At 36.4% G+C, this 18,954-nt stretch overlaps 1 protein-coding gene across 1 annotated transcript in view; it reads left to right on the top strand.

Moving 5' to 3' along the window:
• LOC128579414 (ankyrin repeat domain-containing protein 36B-like) overlaps window positions 1-18,954 on the top strand; it is a 171,198-nt gene that overhangs the window by 60,069 nt on the left and 92,175 nt on the right. Inside the window, exons 10-12 of the mRNA XM_053581525.1 lie at window positions 4,431-4,459; window positions 4,811-4,892; window positions 7,946-8,013. Coding sequence (XP_053437500.1) covers window positions 4,431-4,459; window positions 4,811-4,892; window positions 7,946-8,013 — 179 coding nt within the window. The remainder of the gene's footprint in view (window positions 1-4,430; window positions 4,460-4,810; window positions 4,893-7,945; window positions 8,014-18,954) is intronic.

Here is an 18,954-nt window from a genome sequence, read left to right on the forward strand (position 1 = left end):
CAATATACATTCTGGACACCAGGAGGCGCTGTGAGTAGTTTCCAGGCTTATACCTGATTCACAGTTTATACTGTTACCACGTAAGCACCCTATCTGGCCGATCACCATTTTGGAGTTTTGGTCAAAGGTTGTCACCTAAGTATTGCGCAACCTCAGCTGCTCTGTTCCAGATTGCACTCCTGTCCGACCTCCCAACTCCTTGCAGCAGTCCACGCTTCACAAATCTTTCCACTCTGCTCCAATGTTCTTCTCCAAACTGGCGACTGCATTCGGCTGTGGGGAAGGGTGTTGGCTGCTGGTGGCTCCCGTGGCTGCTGACAGGTCCTGTGGAGCGCTCAGGGACCTTATTCTCAGTTTTGTGGTTCAGAGTCTCCCTTTTGAATTGGGACTTTTGAGTCCAGCCACCTGCCAGTTTGCCATGCAGCCTGAACTGCCAGCCCCCTCCAACATTCCCCACCAGGGATGCTCTGGTCTATTTAATCACTCCTATTGTTCAGGGGGAAGGCGTCTGCCATTTTGGATAGTTCAAAATGTCTGTTTCCCAGGCGGTATCCCTTCCCTTCAATTTTCCATTGGGTTGCCGAGCTCTCTGTGGTTTTGAGTGGCTCTCCTTTCGGATGCCATCCTTAGCTCAGGAGTACATTTTCGTAAGTTGGGTTTTGCCAGTAATTGCAAGCTGCTGTCCCCCGTAAGGGAGGGGCCTGCCAGCCAGCATGGCCAAGCAGGGAAAAATCTCTACAACAGTCTGTGGTTTTAAATTACCCCTCATATACAGCAATCTGCCAATTTGGTGAGTGTCTCCAGCTGTCCATCCACATCAATAATCCACGCGTGGGAAAGGTCCAGACCACTCTTCCTCTCACCTGATGACTTGGGAGAGGTCGGCTACACGTCCGTCCCATCTGCCATCATGCTCCGCCTCCATCCTTCCCTCTTTATTAAGGCTTTCCATACTTTCTTGAAGTTGTTTCCTAATTGGGAAGGAGTTGCACAGTGTATGTCCTGTTTACTTGCTTTTACTTAAACATAAACATAAGGCAAGTTGTTCTTATCAGATGATATCTTTTTCTTCAACAATTTTTCCTATCAGTAAATATTTTATCACAAAACATTTTGATGTCTTCTGGGCCTTGTTTAGCTAAATGAAGCAGCATTGACATTTTTGAGCTCATACTCGACATGATGTACTCCCAAGTTGCCCATTATGCCAGTATCTAGTGTTACCACTGACATATTTCTAGAGTGAGAAATATTTTAAGGATGTAATGCCAGAAGTATGATATCCCATGTATTATATTTTTCACAATGTTGATCTGTGTTTGGTGGAGAATGCAAAGTAATGTTATGGAAGGTGAAGTAAGTTCCTTGTTGCTATATAACATGAGTTAATGTTTTGTCTTCGAATATGTTTCCTTTGGCTGCCTATGCTCAATTTACAGAATCAATAGCCATACACAAGTGGAAGGTAAGGTTCATCTCGAGAGCATATGTATAGCTGCAATGCTTTGGTTTTCAAGACATTCTTCTTTCTTTAAAGGTTAAAAAACTTTGATCTTAGAGTAGATAATTCAAATATTTTTGACAAAAATGATTAGGAAATGTTGACACCACTTATTTTAATTATAAAGTACTTTAAACTCAATGTTGATGTTAATTTTAACAGAATTTATCAGAGAATCTGACCAAAGAGGATCTTAGTGGTTCTTCTTGGACTGGCAATTCAAATGGATACAAGACAGTACCCAAACAAGTAAAGGGTAAGCACTGCAACTTACGGGAAATGTCATGTGAAATAATGTTTGTTGAAGAACGTGAGCACCAAAAACCATCTTGGATTTTAGATATGTATGGTAGAAAAAAGAAAAGATGAAGCAAAACAGTGATAAATTGTATGTCTTCTCAGGTGTCAGCAACAGATGATGAAATCGAGAGTATCACTTAAGGAACTGAATCTTTAGTCCCATCTCAGTATAGTGCGAGAGCTGAGCAAAGGCAAGAAATCAGGAAGAGGACAGCTTTACAAAAGGGGATGAAGAACTGGGAAAGCAGACAGTACAGAGAGTACATGGAGAGAAAAGGAGCAGATGGATGTAATGTCAGGGTGGTCCAATAAAATACTTCTTAAGTAAAAGGTAGATTAAAGTGTTAGGTGGGAAGAATGTAGTAAAATGAGCTTCCAGTGCCAAAATGAGTGAGACAAGTAGCACCAACATCCTTGTTCTCCCTGTGTTTCTCACTGTTTGGAAGCCATTAAGGGCTGAGGCCCCTGTTCATGCAGAGCTGTTTGATGGAGTGTGGAGCTGTTACGTGTATGCAATTTCATGTCATATAAAGTGATGTTTCTTCATAGCATATGGTTCAATTTTATGGAAGTGGATAGAAGACAATGGGGTTATTCGTGGAGAGGTCAGGAAAGCTGTAGCCCAGTAACATTCCAGTAGAAACATGGTGATTTTAAATGCCATTTCAGTGTGGAATATGTGACTGGGAGAAACTGGAGGCTGTATTCCAAGGGCTATTTTTAGGTAAAGAAATGTGGACTAATACTCTTTAAAGACCAGATATTCTCAAACATTAAGAAATCAATGGGGACCATGTTAAAGATGCACATCGTGATTGAGCAGGTTTATGATTCTACAGTTGTAATGCATTCTCATTTGTTTCCAGTACTGTTGGTCCTCAGAACGCCCTGAATAACTAGGGCGTAGAGTTCTCTGTAGAGAAATGTGAAGGAGGCGCCATTGAAGAGCACTTCCAACCTAGAATCAAGGGAAAGCATTATTTTGTTCTTATTTCTGAGCATTTTTCTAGCTGGAGGATAACACTGAATGATAGAGAAATTGAAACACTAGATATATGATGTTTTGCTAAATAAAGAGGAAAGAGGTGGTGGAAATAATCTATCAAAAGAATGCAGATGGCAGATTGCAAGATTTTTTTTTGGCAAACGAAGAGGGCTTGTGAGTGGGCATAGAGGGAAGAAGTTTAGCGAGGTAATTTCTCAGTTAATGATGAGCAAACATGACAGAACTCAGTTCAGGTGGCTTCAGGAAATTTGCACACACAGAGAAGATTGGATTACTGCAGCTCCAGAGATTACTGGAAGAAGGAAGTGCTGGATTGGGGCAGAACACAGGGAGGCATTTCTTTTCTCCAGAAGGATCAGGCAGCTGAGATATATGTTGCATTGATACTAGTTAATCAGATCAGGTTACTTTGAACAAATATGGCTGGCTTTTTTTGCAAATGTTATTTTTTTTCCTAGAAAGTAGTTGTTTCCTAATTCCCTCAATGTGCGATCTTCAAGCACACTAATTTTAGAAACAGTACACTTAGCATTTGATTCAATCTATATAAAAGTAAAGTATGCAAGCAAAACATGTATCCCCAAATATTCTGAAAATTTAAAAAAAGCCTAAAAGCTTATTTTTGCCTCTTATGAAATTTAATGCCATGTTCAATGAATATTCTAGTGATTTTTGAATATAAAAATTCATTAACATCTATTAATTCTTTTTTAAAAACATTTTAACTTTTTTTTTTTTTTTTTTTTTGTGGTTTGTAGGGCCAGGGCTTGGTTTGAATCCGCCACCTCTGGCATATGGGGCCAGTGCCCTACTCCTTTGAGTCACAGGAGCCACCCAAGATCTAATAATTATATGGCCATTCAGTGTTTCCTTTTTGATAAATAGTTCACCATAGATAGCTCAGTATATGTAATTTCTCACAAACCTCTTATATGAATTGAGGAAGAAAATTAACAGCACAAAAGTAAGAGGACCTAAGAAATATTGGTATACTTGCGTCTCTTGTGGGTGTGGAAAAGATCAAACTTTTAAAACTGCTATTCTACAAGGGTCTAGCCATGCATTTCGATTGAACCCTTTCTCTAATGAGAAATGGACTATGCCTTCATCTGAACTGTCATCATAGCTGTGTTTCTTCTTAAATGACATCCACAAACTGAAGAACTTGGCAGTTAATTGCAGCCTATTGTACAAATGATGTTTTGGGTTGTAGTAAAGGCATGCTGTAAGCTTCTGCCATCGGCCTTGCCTTTTATGCTCTCTGGGTCATGATTTGCTCCTTCAAATAAAGACCACTCTTCACTCTTCTGTATGTGCACTTTTCTATATGAGTGATTTTCATTTGAAACATAATCTCACTTTTGAAGTTTTAACTGTATATTATATTAAACTTGTATTCCTATTGTCTTCAGTTTTTGTCTGTTATGCTCCAGTCTGCCCATAAATCAATCAATCCACCAATAAAAGAGAGAAAAAGCAGCCCGAAACCTAAAGTATTTCTTTTCTAAGCCCAGCTTGGGGGTTCAGCTCAATAGGAACTCTCCTCCACTGTATGTTTGGCTTTGTCATATTTACATTTACACTGTCATTTACACTGATTTCTATGTTCTCTTTGTTTTTCAGTGCATGTTAAGACACAACCTCAGTATCAGGTAACAATATTCATTCAGGAAATTTGCACACACAGAGAAGATTGGATTACTGCAGCTCCAGAGATTACAGGAAGGAGGAGGAAGTGCTGGATTGGGGCAGAACACAGGGAGGCATTTCTTTTCTCCAGAAGGATCAGGCATCTGAGATATATGTTGCATTGATACTAGTTAATCAGATCAGGTTACTTTGAACAAAGATGGCTGGCTTTTTTTGCAAATGTTATTATTGTTTTTTTTTGTTTTTTTTTTTTTCTATAAAGTAGTTGTTTCCTAATTCCCTTCATGTGAGGGAATTATTTGCTGTACATTGTGTGAAATTGTGCTTTACTTATGATACAATTTGTTTCAAAGCTCACTGTGCGCGATGCTGACATAAAACCTCCTACTCCAAAAAAAGGAGTACAAAGGATTAAAGTTAAACCAGCTGCAACAGGTAATTTTCTTTTGTTGTTGTTGTTGTCATTCTGCCTCCCATTGTTCTCTGATTTGGCATCCCTGTCCTTGTTAGGGAAATGACAGAGGTGAATTTGGTGACTCCACAACTTTCCAAGTGCTTCTTGGAATTCAAATCTTTACTTAGAGGAGCACTTCATGTTAACATCTCAGTCATGTTTAACTTTAATTATTCTATCTTACTGATTTTACACTGATGATACAAAGGAAGTCGGGTGATCCAATTAGTAGAGTATATTTGTGTGAGAGGGTATCCTTATTAGTAAAATAATTAATCACGCCTTTATGAATTTTTTTTTTTTTAGTTTTTAATTTTTCATTTATTGAGAGACTTTTTTTGGTAGTACATATATATTTTGGTGAAATATATAAAGCAAGTCTGGCAGAATTCCAAGAGAAAGTTGCGAGTCTACAAACAAAGTGGGAAACTTTTTTAAATGAATTTTCTTTTTTTTATTTTTTTTGTTAAATCATATCTGTGTACATTAGTATGATCATGGGGCACCATACACTTGGTTCATAGACCATTTGACACATTTTCGTCACACTAGTTAACATAGCTTTCCTGGCATATTCTTAGTTATTTTCCATTATGAATATTTGGTAGACACAGTCTTAAAACCGTGATCCTGAAAGGTTAATAGTACAAAATAGTCCTTCCGTACTATTTACGGAATATTACACAGAAATAATGAACACCTGGAATTGTCTGTACATTATTTCCAAGGACTTTCAAAGTTTTGACAATGTATGAGTCTGGTGATAAATATTGCTGAGAATTAGTTTCTGGGTCATAAAATTGCACACAAATGGTATACATTGTATATAACATTCAGCAACTTCTTCATTTGCTCAATATTACATTTTTTTTGGATCTGCTGAGAATGACACTAGTATCCTTGTTTAGTTTAAGCTCTCCGTGCCATTCCAACATATGTGTACCACACTGAACTGAACACTGAATGCAGATTACAAATGTAAATGTGATTGGGGATCCATAGGATCTTTTGTATACAGTAGGTTGTAAATATTAAAACTTACTATACTAAGCATTAAAATGGAAAAAATTATAATGCAAAACCTAGATTCTTTTATTTATTCCATAAAAATCTACATTACACTTGGGGCTGACACTTTGTGAATCATTTCTGGAACCATTCATATATTTCAGAAGTGCATTTATTTTGCAATATGGCCTGTAAGTCATCTTCTGTTTATTCATGTGTCCCTGGAATTTATCTTCCCTACAGTATTCACTGTGGTCCCTCTCCAGGGCCGTTAGGATGATTAAGCGGTCCTTGAATTGGTAATATTGTAGTACCTTAGGTCTCACATGGGGCTTTCACAATCTGACTTTTTCTCAACTCTCCATTTTAGCCCATACCCTGTGTGCCTGCCTTTTCACTAGCATTACTGAAATACCTCTGGGAGTGCCCTCTGAGCCAATTCCTCTTTTTTGGACAAATGCACATCCTCTTTCAGGCTTCTCTTTCCTCCTGCTGCTTCCTGTCCTGCTCTCCCTTTCTCCTGGCCTCTCCATCTTTTCACCTTGCTCATCTCACCCTGTACTTGTCAGTTCAGACATGACCTCTAGAAAAGCCAATCTTGATGCATCTTATTCATTTTCCTTTAATCACAGTATAATTATTAAGTACAATAGATAAAAACTATGTGCCCAACAATGCTGTGGAATATTGTATCCTACAGCCTTTGGATCTGGGGAATAGAAATGGAAATAAATAACTTACAGTTCAGGTGGGGAAGGTGCAAAAGAGAAATCCATAAGTCCTGAGGATGAGAGTAGATTCAGTGAGAGAGTAGATTCCAGTTTGACCAGGGAAAGAGCTGTAATTAACAGAGTCTTCACATAGCAATCTGTGTCCAAAAATAAAGAAGGAAAGAAGAGAGAAGATTGAAAAAGAAGAATAAAGGAAGAGAAAAGAAAATTAAAAATTGATTGAAGATTGTCAGCCTATTAGAGGGAAAGCATTTCACACGTAAGTCACAGGGCATACACTGATTATGGTATGAAAAGTAACAGCAACTTACAGAATAACATATGCAATGCTTTGCAGGTTTTATTAAGAAGGAGACAGGCGTACACAGGGATACTTGATATGTTTTCCTGGATTGAAAAATTTTTCTTTGTTTATGATGGCTATGTCATGTATGTTGGGTGGATGAATTTCTGCGTGAATCTGTGATCTTTGTGAGCCTTCTACACACTGATGCCTAGTAGTTTTCAGAGTGGTTTTTTAAGTGTTAGATAATTAGGAATATTTTTTAAAGGAGTATATAGTATGCTAAAGACTTAACTTCATCTAAACACTCAATCTATAAAATAAAAAGAAATTTAGCTTTCTATCCATTTTTATAAAGCAGATAGCTTTTACCACATCATTCTAAGAAACTCATTATTAGATTAACTAGGAGTACTTTTTAAGGAAGTATATAGTCTGCCAAAGACTTCATCTAGAAATTTAATTTATAAAATAAAGAGAAATTTAGCTTTCTATCCATTTTTATAAAGGTAATAGCTTTTACCATCATTCCAAGCAACTCATTATTAGATTATTTAGGAGTATTTTTTTTTTTTTTTTTTTTTTTTTTTTTTTGTAGAGACAGAGTCTCACTGTACCGCCCTCGGGTAGAGTGCCGTGGCGTCACACGGCTCACAGCAACCTCTAACTCTTGGGCTTACGTGATTCTCTTGCCTCAGCCTCCGGAGCAGCTGGGACTACAGGCGCCCGCCACAACGCCCGGCTATTTTTTTGCTGCAGTTTGGCCGGGGCTGGGCCTGAACCCGCCACCCTCAGCATATGGGGCCGGCGCCCTACTCACTGAGCCACAGGCGCCGCCCTATTTAGGAGTATTTTTAAAACAAGTATATAGTCTGCTAAAGACTTAACTTCATCTAAACTCTCAATTTATAAAATCAACCTAAATGTAACTTTCTATCCACTTTTATAAAGCTGATACCTTTTATCACATCATTCTAATCAGCTCATTTAAATAAATATATGAAATTTACAGTATACAACTTTGTTACGTCAGAAGAAGAGGAAGAAGAGCCTGAAGGAGTTGAAAATGACCAGCCACAGGTATAAACAAATTGACACTTATGTTCCTGGTTTAATACTGCTTTTTTACATGAATAATGTGGCATAGTCCCAGGGACATTTCCTACTGGAATAGCATTTTATAATTCATATGTTGTAAGCTAATATTTAAGTTGAGGAAGTTTTTTAACTAGTTATAAAGCTTAAACCTTCCTAAAGTGAAGAGTGACTTATAGCTAATCTTTGTCCTTGGATTCGAGGCAGAGAATTTCTGGTGTTTTCCTGCTTCTTTAGTTTTATAACCTTACATGATAAGGTCATGCCAAGTACAGAATCATATTACTAAGCAAGAGAAATTACAAGCAAATTCATCGTGATGGCCACTGAGTTGGACTCATGTTCAAAGAGTCACCATGCCTAATGTCCCAAACTGTAGTGTAGTTTTGTACTGCCAGTCATTTGTGCCAGGTAGAGTGGTTCTTCCACCTTGTGGCCTCTAACTCGGTTCGGCCTGTGTGCTGAGAGAGGGAATGAGATCATTAGACTGTGCCTATGAAGGAAATCTGACCTTGTAGAAAGGGACATTGATGTGATTGTGTACAGCAGCAAGTTGTAACTCACATAGCTGTATAAAATTATTAAATGGTATCAAGGTTCCTTTACTCACTGTCCTAAGAGGACATTAGAATATCTTAGACATAGTCTTAAGCGGATAGTCCGTGTCAGAAAAATAGCACTGTCATATTCTGCTATATCATTTGAATTCACATTTGAGAATTGGCTTTTCTTTCTGATTGCTATTGATTTTATCTTGTGATAATGTAAAATTTTCCAGTTTTCAGTTATCAGTTTTTAAAAACAGAATGGAAATAACCATGTTAATCGAGCATGTTTGCATATGGAAACATGACTCCTGATTAGGAATGAATGAGGACTGATGAAATGTATCTGTACATTCAGAACTTCCTTGTGTTCAAAAGTATGAGCAACTGGGCGTCAAACAAGGCAAAGAGGAATGGGGAAGTAAATAAAAACACCTGAGAAATGAGTTGAAACAGAGTTCTGGTTAAATCTGTGAATGATACAAAATTCCTGCTTGTCCTGTAGTAGAGTTAGTGTAAGGACAGAGCAAAGTTCAGAAAAAGCACCATCTAATGTAACAAATAGTATACCCGACTGTGAGGGGAAAGATGCACCTGGATTTTCCACTCTTTAGTGTTTGAGGCATTTTCTCAACAAAATGCCTCAGTCACAAAAATATTTTCCATCTCATGCCTACTTTGTGTTCCTGAAGTATAATCTTCACTCACCTTCTAAAGTTTATTTAAATTAAAGAAAAAGTGTACTGTAAAAATGCTAACAATGCACACAGACACTCGGCATGCATTTGACACAGGTGAGGAGAAATGTGAAGATAATACAGACACTAAAACAAGCAAGGAAGTCAGAAGTTATTGTCAAAATGAAGGGACACTAAGTTTTTTTTCTGAAGTTCTTATTTTTATATCGTAAATTTTTTATTGAATCGTAACTGTACATTACTGCTTTTATGGGGTACAATGTGCTGATTTTAGACACAATTTGGAATGCTTATATCAAACTGGTTAACATAGGGTTCACCTTACTGAATTATTTGTTGTGTTAAGACATTTATACTCTACTCTTAATAGATTTGACATGTACCTTTGTGATATGCACCATAGGTGATGTCCCACCATTTACCTTCCATTCACATGGCCTCCCCCTGCTCCTACTCTCCCCCTCTCTTCCCTCTTTCATTCTGGGCTATAGTTATGATTTATCATTTGTATAAAAGTGTGGGGGATTATATATTCATTTCACAATAGTACTGAGTACATTGGACAGTTTTTCTTCCATTCTTGAGATATGTTACTAAGAAAAATATGTTCCAGCTCATTATGTGAACAAAAAGGGGCAAAGTCTCCATCTTTTTGATGGCTGCATAAGATTCCATGGTATACATATACCACAATTTGTTACTCTAGGGGGTCTAAGGGTACTTGGGCTTCTTTCATGACTGGGCAATCATGAATTGGGCTGTAATAAACATTCTAGTGCAAATATGTTTTGTAAAATGATGACTGGTCATCTGGACTTATTCCTAGCAGAGGCATAGCAGGATCAAATAGTAGGTCTACTTTTAGTTTCCTGAGTGTTCTCCAAACCTCTTTCTAAAAGGGACATATTGGCCTGCATTCCCACCAGCAGTGCAGAAATGTTCCCTTCTCTCCACATCCACACCAAAATCTGTAGTTTTGTGACTTTCTGATGTTGGGCTACTCTTCCTGGAGTTAGATGATGTCTCAAAGTGGTTTTGATTTGTATTTCTCTGATGATTAAAGATGATGAGCAGTTTTTCATGGGTCTGTAGGTCATGCACCTATTTTCTTCAGAGAAGCTTCTGTTCAATTCTCTTGCCCAAAATGAAATGAGATCACTTGTTCTTTCCTTGCGAATTAATTGGGTTTTCTGTTTATTCTAGTTATCAAACCTTGGTTGGAAACATAACCTGGAAAAATCTTCTCCCATTCTGAGGACCGTGTGCTGGCTTTACTTTCTTCTTTTTACAGGGTTTGATCAGATCCCTGTAGTACATTTTTGGTTTTGCTTCAATTGTTTAGGGGCTGGGGTCCTCCTCATAACACATTCTTCCAGGCCAATTTTTTCAGGGGACAAGTATTTCCCTTGTCCCCTCTAAAATATTTTTTATAGTTTTATGTCTTATGTTTAAACTGTTTATCCAATGAGAATCAATTTTTGTTAATGGTGAAAGATGAGGGTCCAGTTTCAGTGTTCTACAAGTTGCCATCCAGTTCACCTAGCACCATTTGTTGAATAGGGAATCTTTCCCCCAATTTATGTTTTTGATATGCTTATCAAAGATTGAATGATGGTAAGTGTCCGGGTTAATCTCTTGGTTCTCTACTCCGTTCCATACATTTACCTTGGCATTTTTACCATGCTGTTTTGATCAATATAGATTTCTAGTATAGGCTGAAGTCTGGTAGGTTGATTGCTATTGCTCTGTGTTTATTTCGGAGTAATGTCTTGGCTATTCAATGTTTTTTTCTGATTCCATATAAACAAAGTACTAGTTTTTCCAGTTGTTTTTAAAGTATGATAGAGGTGCTTTAGGGATTGCATTAAATTTGTATATTGCTTTGGGTAATATGGACATTTTAACAATGAAGATTGTTCCCAGCCATAAGCATGGGGTATGATTTTCCATTTGTTAACATCTTCAGCTTTTTTCTTTTCTCAGAGTTTAATAGTTCTCTTTATAGAGATCTTTCATGTCCTTTTTGAGGTAAATTCCCAAATACTTCATCTTCTTTGGTACTACTATAAAAAGAATATAGTCCTTGACTATTTTTTCAGCTTTGACTATTGTTGGTATATGTAAAAGCTACAGATTTGTAAGTATTGATTTTGTATTCCTAGATGTTGCTGTATTTTTTTTATCACTTATAAGAGTTTTACAGTTGAGTCCCTGGGTTTTTCCAGGTAGAAGATTATATCATCTGCGAAGAGTGAGAGTTTGTCTCCTCTGACCAAATTGGAATACCCTTAATCTCCTTCTTTTGCTTGATTGCAATGGATAATACTTCCGTTACTTTGTTCAATAGCAGTAGAGGCTATGAGCATCATTGTCTAGTTCCAGATCTGAGTGGAATTTTTTTCAATTTTCTTCCATTCCATATGATATTGGCTGTGGGTTTACTGTAGTGAGCCTCTATCAGTTTAGATATGACCCGTTTCAGCCTATTTCCTTAAGTGTTCTGATCATGAAAGGATCCTGGATGTTATCAAAAGCTTTTTTGCATCAGTGGAGAGAATCATATGGTCTTTGTTTTTTATTTTGTTTATGTGATATATTACGTTTATAGAGTTAGTCATGTTGAACCAGCCTTGTGACCCTGGGATAAAACCAACTTAGTCATACTGTATAAATTTTTTGATGTGTTGTTGAATTGTTTTTGCTAGGATCTTATTGAATATTTTTGCATCAATAGTCATTAATGCTATTGGTCTATAACTTTAATTCTTTGTTGGGTCTTTTCCTGGTTTGGGATCAAGGTGATGTTTGCTTCCTCAAATGTATTGGGAAGTATTCCTTCTTTTTCTGTTTTGAAGATGGTTATGTAATATAGATACTGGTTCCTCTTTAAAGGTTTGGTAGAATTATGATGTGAAGCCTCCTCTTTCTGGACTTTACTTTTCTGGAGATTTCATATAGTTGATGGTATTTCATTGCTTGATATAGGTCTGTTCAACACTTTCAATTCTTTCAGCTATGTCTAGGAAGGTGGTGTGCTTCCAGACATTGCTATTTCCCCCCAGATTTTCCCATTTCTGAGAATAGAGTATTCTGCAGTAATCATTAAGGATTTTTTGCATCTTCTGAGGTGCCTTTTGTTATTTCTTTTTTATCATTACTGATTGATGATATTAGGGATTTTACTTTCCTGTTTCTGGTTTGGTTAGTCAAAGTTTTCTCAATTTTGTTAATCTTTTCAAAAACCCAGCTTTTTGTTCGTTGATCTTCTGAGTGATTCTTTTATTTTCAATATCACTGAATTCTGCTCTAATTTTGGTTATTTATTTTCTTCTGCTTGATTTGGGGAAGGGATGTTCTTCCTTTTCCAGTTGCTTGAGATGACCCACTAAGTTGTTGACTTCCTCTCTTTCCAGTCTCTTGGGGAAGGCTTGCAATGCTATAAATTTCCTTTGTAGGACTGCTTTCGTAGAATCCAACAGTTTTGATAATTTATGTCTTCATTGTCATTTTGTTCCAAAAATTTGGTAATTTTCTTCTTAATCTCAACTTTGACACAGCTATCATTCAGCATAAGGTTATTTAGTTCCCTTGACTTTGTTCCAGTATGAAGATTCCTGCTGTTGTTGAGTTCAACTTTTATTCCGGATGGTCCGAGAAAATACAAGGAATAATTTATATTCTTAAATTTGCTAAAGTTAGATTTGTGACCTAAGATGTGATCAATTTTGGAGGATGTTGCATGGGATGATGAGAAGAATGTGTGTTTGGTTTTATTATAATGAAATTATCTGTAGCTGTCTGTTTAGTCCATTTGTTATAGGACCAAGTTTAAATCTATTATTTCTTTGTTTACATTCTTCTTGGAAAGATCCTCCTTCTTGGAGGATCTATCCAACATAGCCAAATGGTAGTTAAAATCTCCACTGTTATAGTTCAGGATGATATCCAATTGTTCAGTGTCTGTTAGTGTTTTCCTTTATAAATAGAGAGGCATTCTGGTAGGGTGCATGAATATTAATAATTGAAATATCTTCATATGGAGTGTTTCTTTTCACAAATATGAAGTGTCCATCCTTAACTTTCCTTACCTTTGTTGGTTTAAAGCCTATTTGTATCTGCAAATAAAATTGCAACCCCTGATTTTTTTCTGATTTCCATTTGCCTGAATTATAGATGTTCATCCCTTCACCCTCAGTCTACTTTTGTCATTTAAGGTAAGATGGGATTCTGGAATGCAAGATATATCTGATCCGAGCTTTTGTGTACAGTCAGCTAGCCTGTGCCTCTTTAGAGGACAATTTAAGAAACTCAAATTAATTGAGAGTATTGATAAACATCATAATGTTTGGGATGCCATGTTTATCAAGTGTCCAGTGGATATTTTCTTTTTTTCTTCTTCTTTTTTTTATTAAATCATAGCTGTGTATATTAATGCAATTTTGGGGTACAATGTGCTGGTTTTATATACAATTTGAAATGTTTTCATCAAACTGGTTAAAAAAGCCTTCATCACATTAGCTTAGTTATTGTGTTAAGATATTTATATTCTACTCTTAGTAGATTTAACATGTACTCTTATAAAATGCACTGTAGGTATGGTCCCTCCAATTACCCTTCCTCCACCCATCCTCCCCCTACCCCTTCCTTCCCTCTTCTTTTTCCCCTTCACCTTGGGCTATAGTTGGGTTATAGCTTTCATATGGATGTGTGGGTGCTTATAAATTAATTTCATGGTAGGGCTGAGTACATTGGATACTTTTTCTTTTATTCTTTAGATACTTTGCTAAGAAGAAAATGTTTCCGCTCCATCAATGAAAATATGAAAGAGGCAAAGTCCCCATCTTTTTTAAGGCTGTATAATATTCCATGTTGTATATACACCACAATTTCTTAATCCATTCATGAATCAATGGGCACTCGGGCTTCTTCCATGACTTATCAATTATGAATTGGGTTCCAATAAACATTTTGGTGCAATTATCTTCATTATTAAGTGATTGTTGGTCCTCTGGATATATACCTAATAGATAAATTAAAGGATACAATGCAGGTCTATTTTTAGATTTCTACGTGATCTCCAAATATCTTTCCAAAAGGAACATATTAGTTTGCATTCCCACCAGCATTGCAGAAGTGTTCCCTTTTCCCAACATCCATGCCAACATCTCTGGTTTTGGGATTTTGTGATGTGGGCTAATCTCTCTCTCTCTCTCTCTTTTTTTTTTAATTAAATCATAGCTGTGTACCTTAATGCAATCATGGGGTAAAATGTGCTTGTTTTATACACAATTTGAAATATTTTCATCGAACTGCTTAACATAGCCTTCATGGCATTTTCTTAGTTATTGTGTTCATACATTTATATTCTGCATTTATTAAGCTTCACCTGTACCCTTCTAAGATGCACCATAGATGTGGTCCCACCATTTACCCTATTTCCAACCATCCTCCCCTCTCCCCTCCTGTCCTTTGTCCCTTTCCCCATATTCTTGTGCTGTAATTAGTTTCATAGTAGGGCTGAGTACATTGGATACTTTTTCTTATATCCAGAAGACCAAAAATCACTAATGTACACAGCTATGGTTTAATAGTAATAAAAATCACATTATAGCAAAGATATTTGTACCAGAATGTTTATTTCAGCCCAATTCATAATTGCTCAGACGTGGAAGAAGCCCAAGTGACCATCAAGCCATGAATGGATCAATAAATTGTGGTATCTGTAAACCAAGGAATTTTATGCAGCCTTAAAGAAAGATGGAGACTTTAACTCTTTCATGTTTACATGGATAGAGCTGGAAAATATTCTTCTTAGCAAAGTATCTCATGAATGAATGTGGGCTAATCTTCCTGGAGTTAGATGATATCTTAAAGTGGTTTTGATTTGCATTTATCTGATGATTAAGGATTATGAGCATTTTTTCATGTGTCTGTAGGCTGTGCACCTGACTTCTTCAGAGAAGTTTCTCTTCAAGTCTCTTGCCCACCCTGAGATGGGATCACTTGTTTTTTTTGTGCTAATACGTTTAATTTCTCTGTGGATTCTGGTTGTTAAACTTTTGTGGGAGACATAACCTACAAATATCTTCTCTCATTCTGAAGGATGTCTGTTTGCTTTATGTACTGTGTCCTTGGCTGTGCAGAAGCTTTTTAGTTTGATCAGATCCCACTAATGTATTTTGGTGTTGCTTCAATTGCCCTGGGGGTCCTCCTCATAAAATTATTTCCCAGATCGATTTCCTCAAATATTTTCCCTGTACTTTCTTCTAGTATTTTATAGGTTCATATCTTAAGTTTAAATATTTTTAATTAAATCACAGCTGTGTACATTAGTGCAATCATGGGGTACAATGTGCTATTTTTATATACAGTTTGAAATAATTTTATCAAACTGGTTCACAAAGCCTTCATGACATTTTCTTATTTATTATGTTAAGACATTTATATTCTACACTTAGCAAATTTAACATGTACCCTTGTAAGATGCACCATAGTTGTAGTCCCACCAATTACCCTCCCTCCTCGCATCCTCCCCCTTCCCTACCCTTAATCTCCCCTTTTCCCTTGTTCTTGGGATATAATTGGGTTATAGCTTTCATATGAAAGGTATAAATTGATTTCACAGTAGTGCTGAGTACATTGGATACTTTTTCTTGTATTCTTGAGATACTTTGATAAGAAGAATATGTTCTAGATCCATCCATGTAAACATGAAAGTGGTAAAGTCTCCTTCTTTTTTACAGCTGCATGATATTCTATGGTGTATATACAATTTATTAATCCATTCATGGTTCGATGGACACTTGGGCTTCTTCCATGAATTAGCAATTATGAATTGGGCTGCAATAAACATTCTGGTACAATTATGTTTGTTATAACGTGATTTTTGTCTTCAGGATATATACCTAGTAGAGGAATTGTAGGATCAAAATAAATCAAAAAGTTAGTTTTTTGGAAAGGTCAATAAAATAGATAAATCTTTGGCTAACCTAACCATGAAGAAAGACTAAAATCTCTTAATTTGATCAATCAGAAATGGTAAAGATGAAATAACAACAGACTCCTCAAAAATTCAAAAAATGCCTTAATGAATATGACAAGAAACTCTTTTTTCAGAAATATGAAATTTTAAAGGAAATAGGCCAATGCTTGGAAGCATGCTACCTTCCTAGATGTAGCCAGAATGAAGTGGAACTGTTGAACAGATCTATATCAAGTTCTGAAATAGCATAAACTATACAAAATCTCCGTAAAAAGAAAAGCCCTGGACCAGATGGCTTCACAACAGAATTCTACCAAACCTTTAAAGAGGAATCAGTACCTATATTACTTAACCTTTTCCAAAATAGAAAAACAAGGAGTACCACCCTACACATTCTATGAAGCAAACATCACCATGATACTCAAACTAGGAAAAGACAAAACAAGAAAAGAAAATTATAGACCAATGTAACTAATGAATCTTGATGCAAAAATATTCAACAAGATCCTAAAAAGTTAATCCAGCAACACATCAAACAAATTATACACCACGACCAAGTGGGTTTTATCCAAGGCTCTCATGGGTTCATTATACATAAATCTATAAATATAATTCATCAGATAAACAAATTAAAAACAAAGACCTGATGTTTCTCTCAGTTGAAGCAGAAAAAATATTTTGATAATAGTCCAGCATCCTTTCATGATTAGAACACGTAAGAAAATTGGTGTAGAAGGGACATTTCTTAAACTGATAGAGGCCATCTATAGCAAATCCACAGCCAATATTATATTGGATGGAGGTAAATTGAAATTATTTCTACTCAGATCAGGAACCAGGCAAGGTTCCCCATTGTCTCCACTGCTTTTTAATATTGTAATGGAAGTCTTAGCCATCACGATCAGGCATGAATAGGCGATCAAGGGTATCCATGTAGGGTCAGAGTATATCAAACTTTCACTCTTTGCAAATGATATGATTGTATATCTGGAAAACCCCAGGGACTCTACTACAAAATTCTTAGAATTGATCAAGGAGGGGCGGTGCCCGTGGCTCAAAAGAGTAGGGCTCCGGCTTCATATGCTGGAGGTGGCAGGTTCAATCCCAGTCCCAGCCAAAAACTGGAAGAAAAAAAAGTGATCAATGAATACAGCAACATCTCAGGTTATAAAATCAATACTCACAAATCTGTAGCCTTTATATATACCAACAATAGTCAAGTTGAAGAAACAGTCAAGGACTCTATTTTGTTCACAGTAGTACCAAAGAAGATAAAATATTTGGGAGTTCACCTAGCAAAGGCTGTGAAAGATCTTTTATAAAGAGAACTATGAAACTCTGAGAAAAGAAATAGCTGAAGATGTTAACAAATGGAAAAACATACCAATCTCATGGCTGGGAAAAATCAACATTGTTAAAATGTCCATACCACCCAAAGCAATATACAATTTTATTTTTTATTTTTTTTCCTTATTAAGCACCACTGTCATACATTTCACCATTAACTAAGATAGACTTGCTCCCATTCTGAGGGCTGTCTGTTTGCTTTACTTGTGTTCTTGGCTGTGCAGAAGCTTTTTAGTATGATCAGGTCTCAGTAATGTATTTTTGTTGTGGCTTCAATTGCCCTAGGGTGTCTTCCATATAAAATATTGTCCCAGGTTGATTTCTTCAAGTGTTTTCCCTGCAATTTCTTCTAGTATTTTTTGTAGTTTCATATCTTAAGTTAAATTCTTTAATCTTAAGATAAAGATATGTGCACGTTATGTCTCTGACAAAGGTTTAAATCTTTGATCTTAAGATAAAGATATGTGCAGGTTATGTCTCTGACAAAGGTTTAATAACCAGAATCCACAGAGAACTCAAATGTATTAGCAGGAAAAGAACAAGTGATCCCATGTCAGGGTGGGCAAGGGACTTGAAGGGAAACTTCTCTGAAGAAGACAGGCGCATGGCCTATAGACATGTGAAAAAAATGCTCATAATCCTTAATCATCAGAGAAATGCACATCAAAACCACTTTGAGATATCATTTAACTCCAGTAAGATTAGCCTCCATCACAAAATCCCACAACCAAAGCTGTTGGTATGGATGTTTAGGAAAGTGAACACTTTTGCACTGCTGGTGGGAATGCAAACTAATGCACTACTTTTGGAAAGATACTTGGAGAACACTTAGGGATTTAAAAATAGACCTGGCATTTGATCCTACAATTCCTCTACTAGGTATATATCAAGAAGTTTAAATCTTTAATACAGTAATCTGGTATATTTGTTAATGGTGAAAGCTGTGGTTCCAGGTTCAGTCTTCTACAAGTTGCCAGCCAGTTCACCCAGCACCATTTGTTAAATAGGGAATCTTTTTCCCACTGAATGTTTTTAATTGGCTTGTCAAAGATCAAATAATGGTAAGTAGCTGGGTTCATCTCTTGGTTCTGTATTCTTTTCCATACATCTACATGCATATTTTTGTGCCAGTACCATGCTGTTTGGATCATTATCAATTTATAGTATAAAACGAGGTTTGGTAGTATGATTCTTCTGATTTGTTTTTATTTCCGAGTAATATCCAGCTATCTGAGTTCTTTTCTGATTCCATGTAAATGTAGAATGTAAATGTTTTGGCACAGTAACTGAGATAACGCCGGAAAGGCTATGTTAACCACTGTGATAAAAATGTGTCAAATGGTTTATGAAGTGA

This window comes from Nycticebus coucang, unplaced genomic scaffold (assembly GCF_027406575.1).
Source record: "Nycticebus coucang isolate mNycCou1 unplaced genomic scaffold, mNycCou1.pri scaffold_53, whole genome shotgun sequence".
Lineage (NCBI taxonomy): Eukaryota > Metazoa > Chordata > Mammalia > Primates > Lorisidae > Nycticebus > Nycticebus coucang.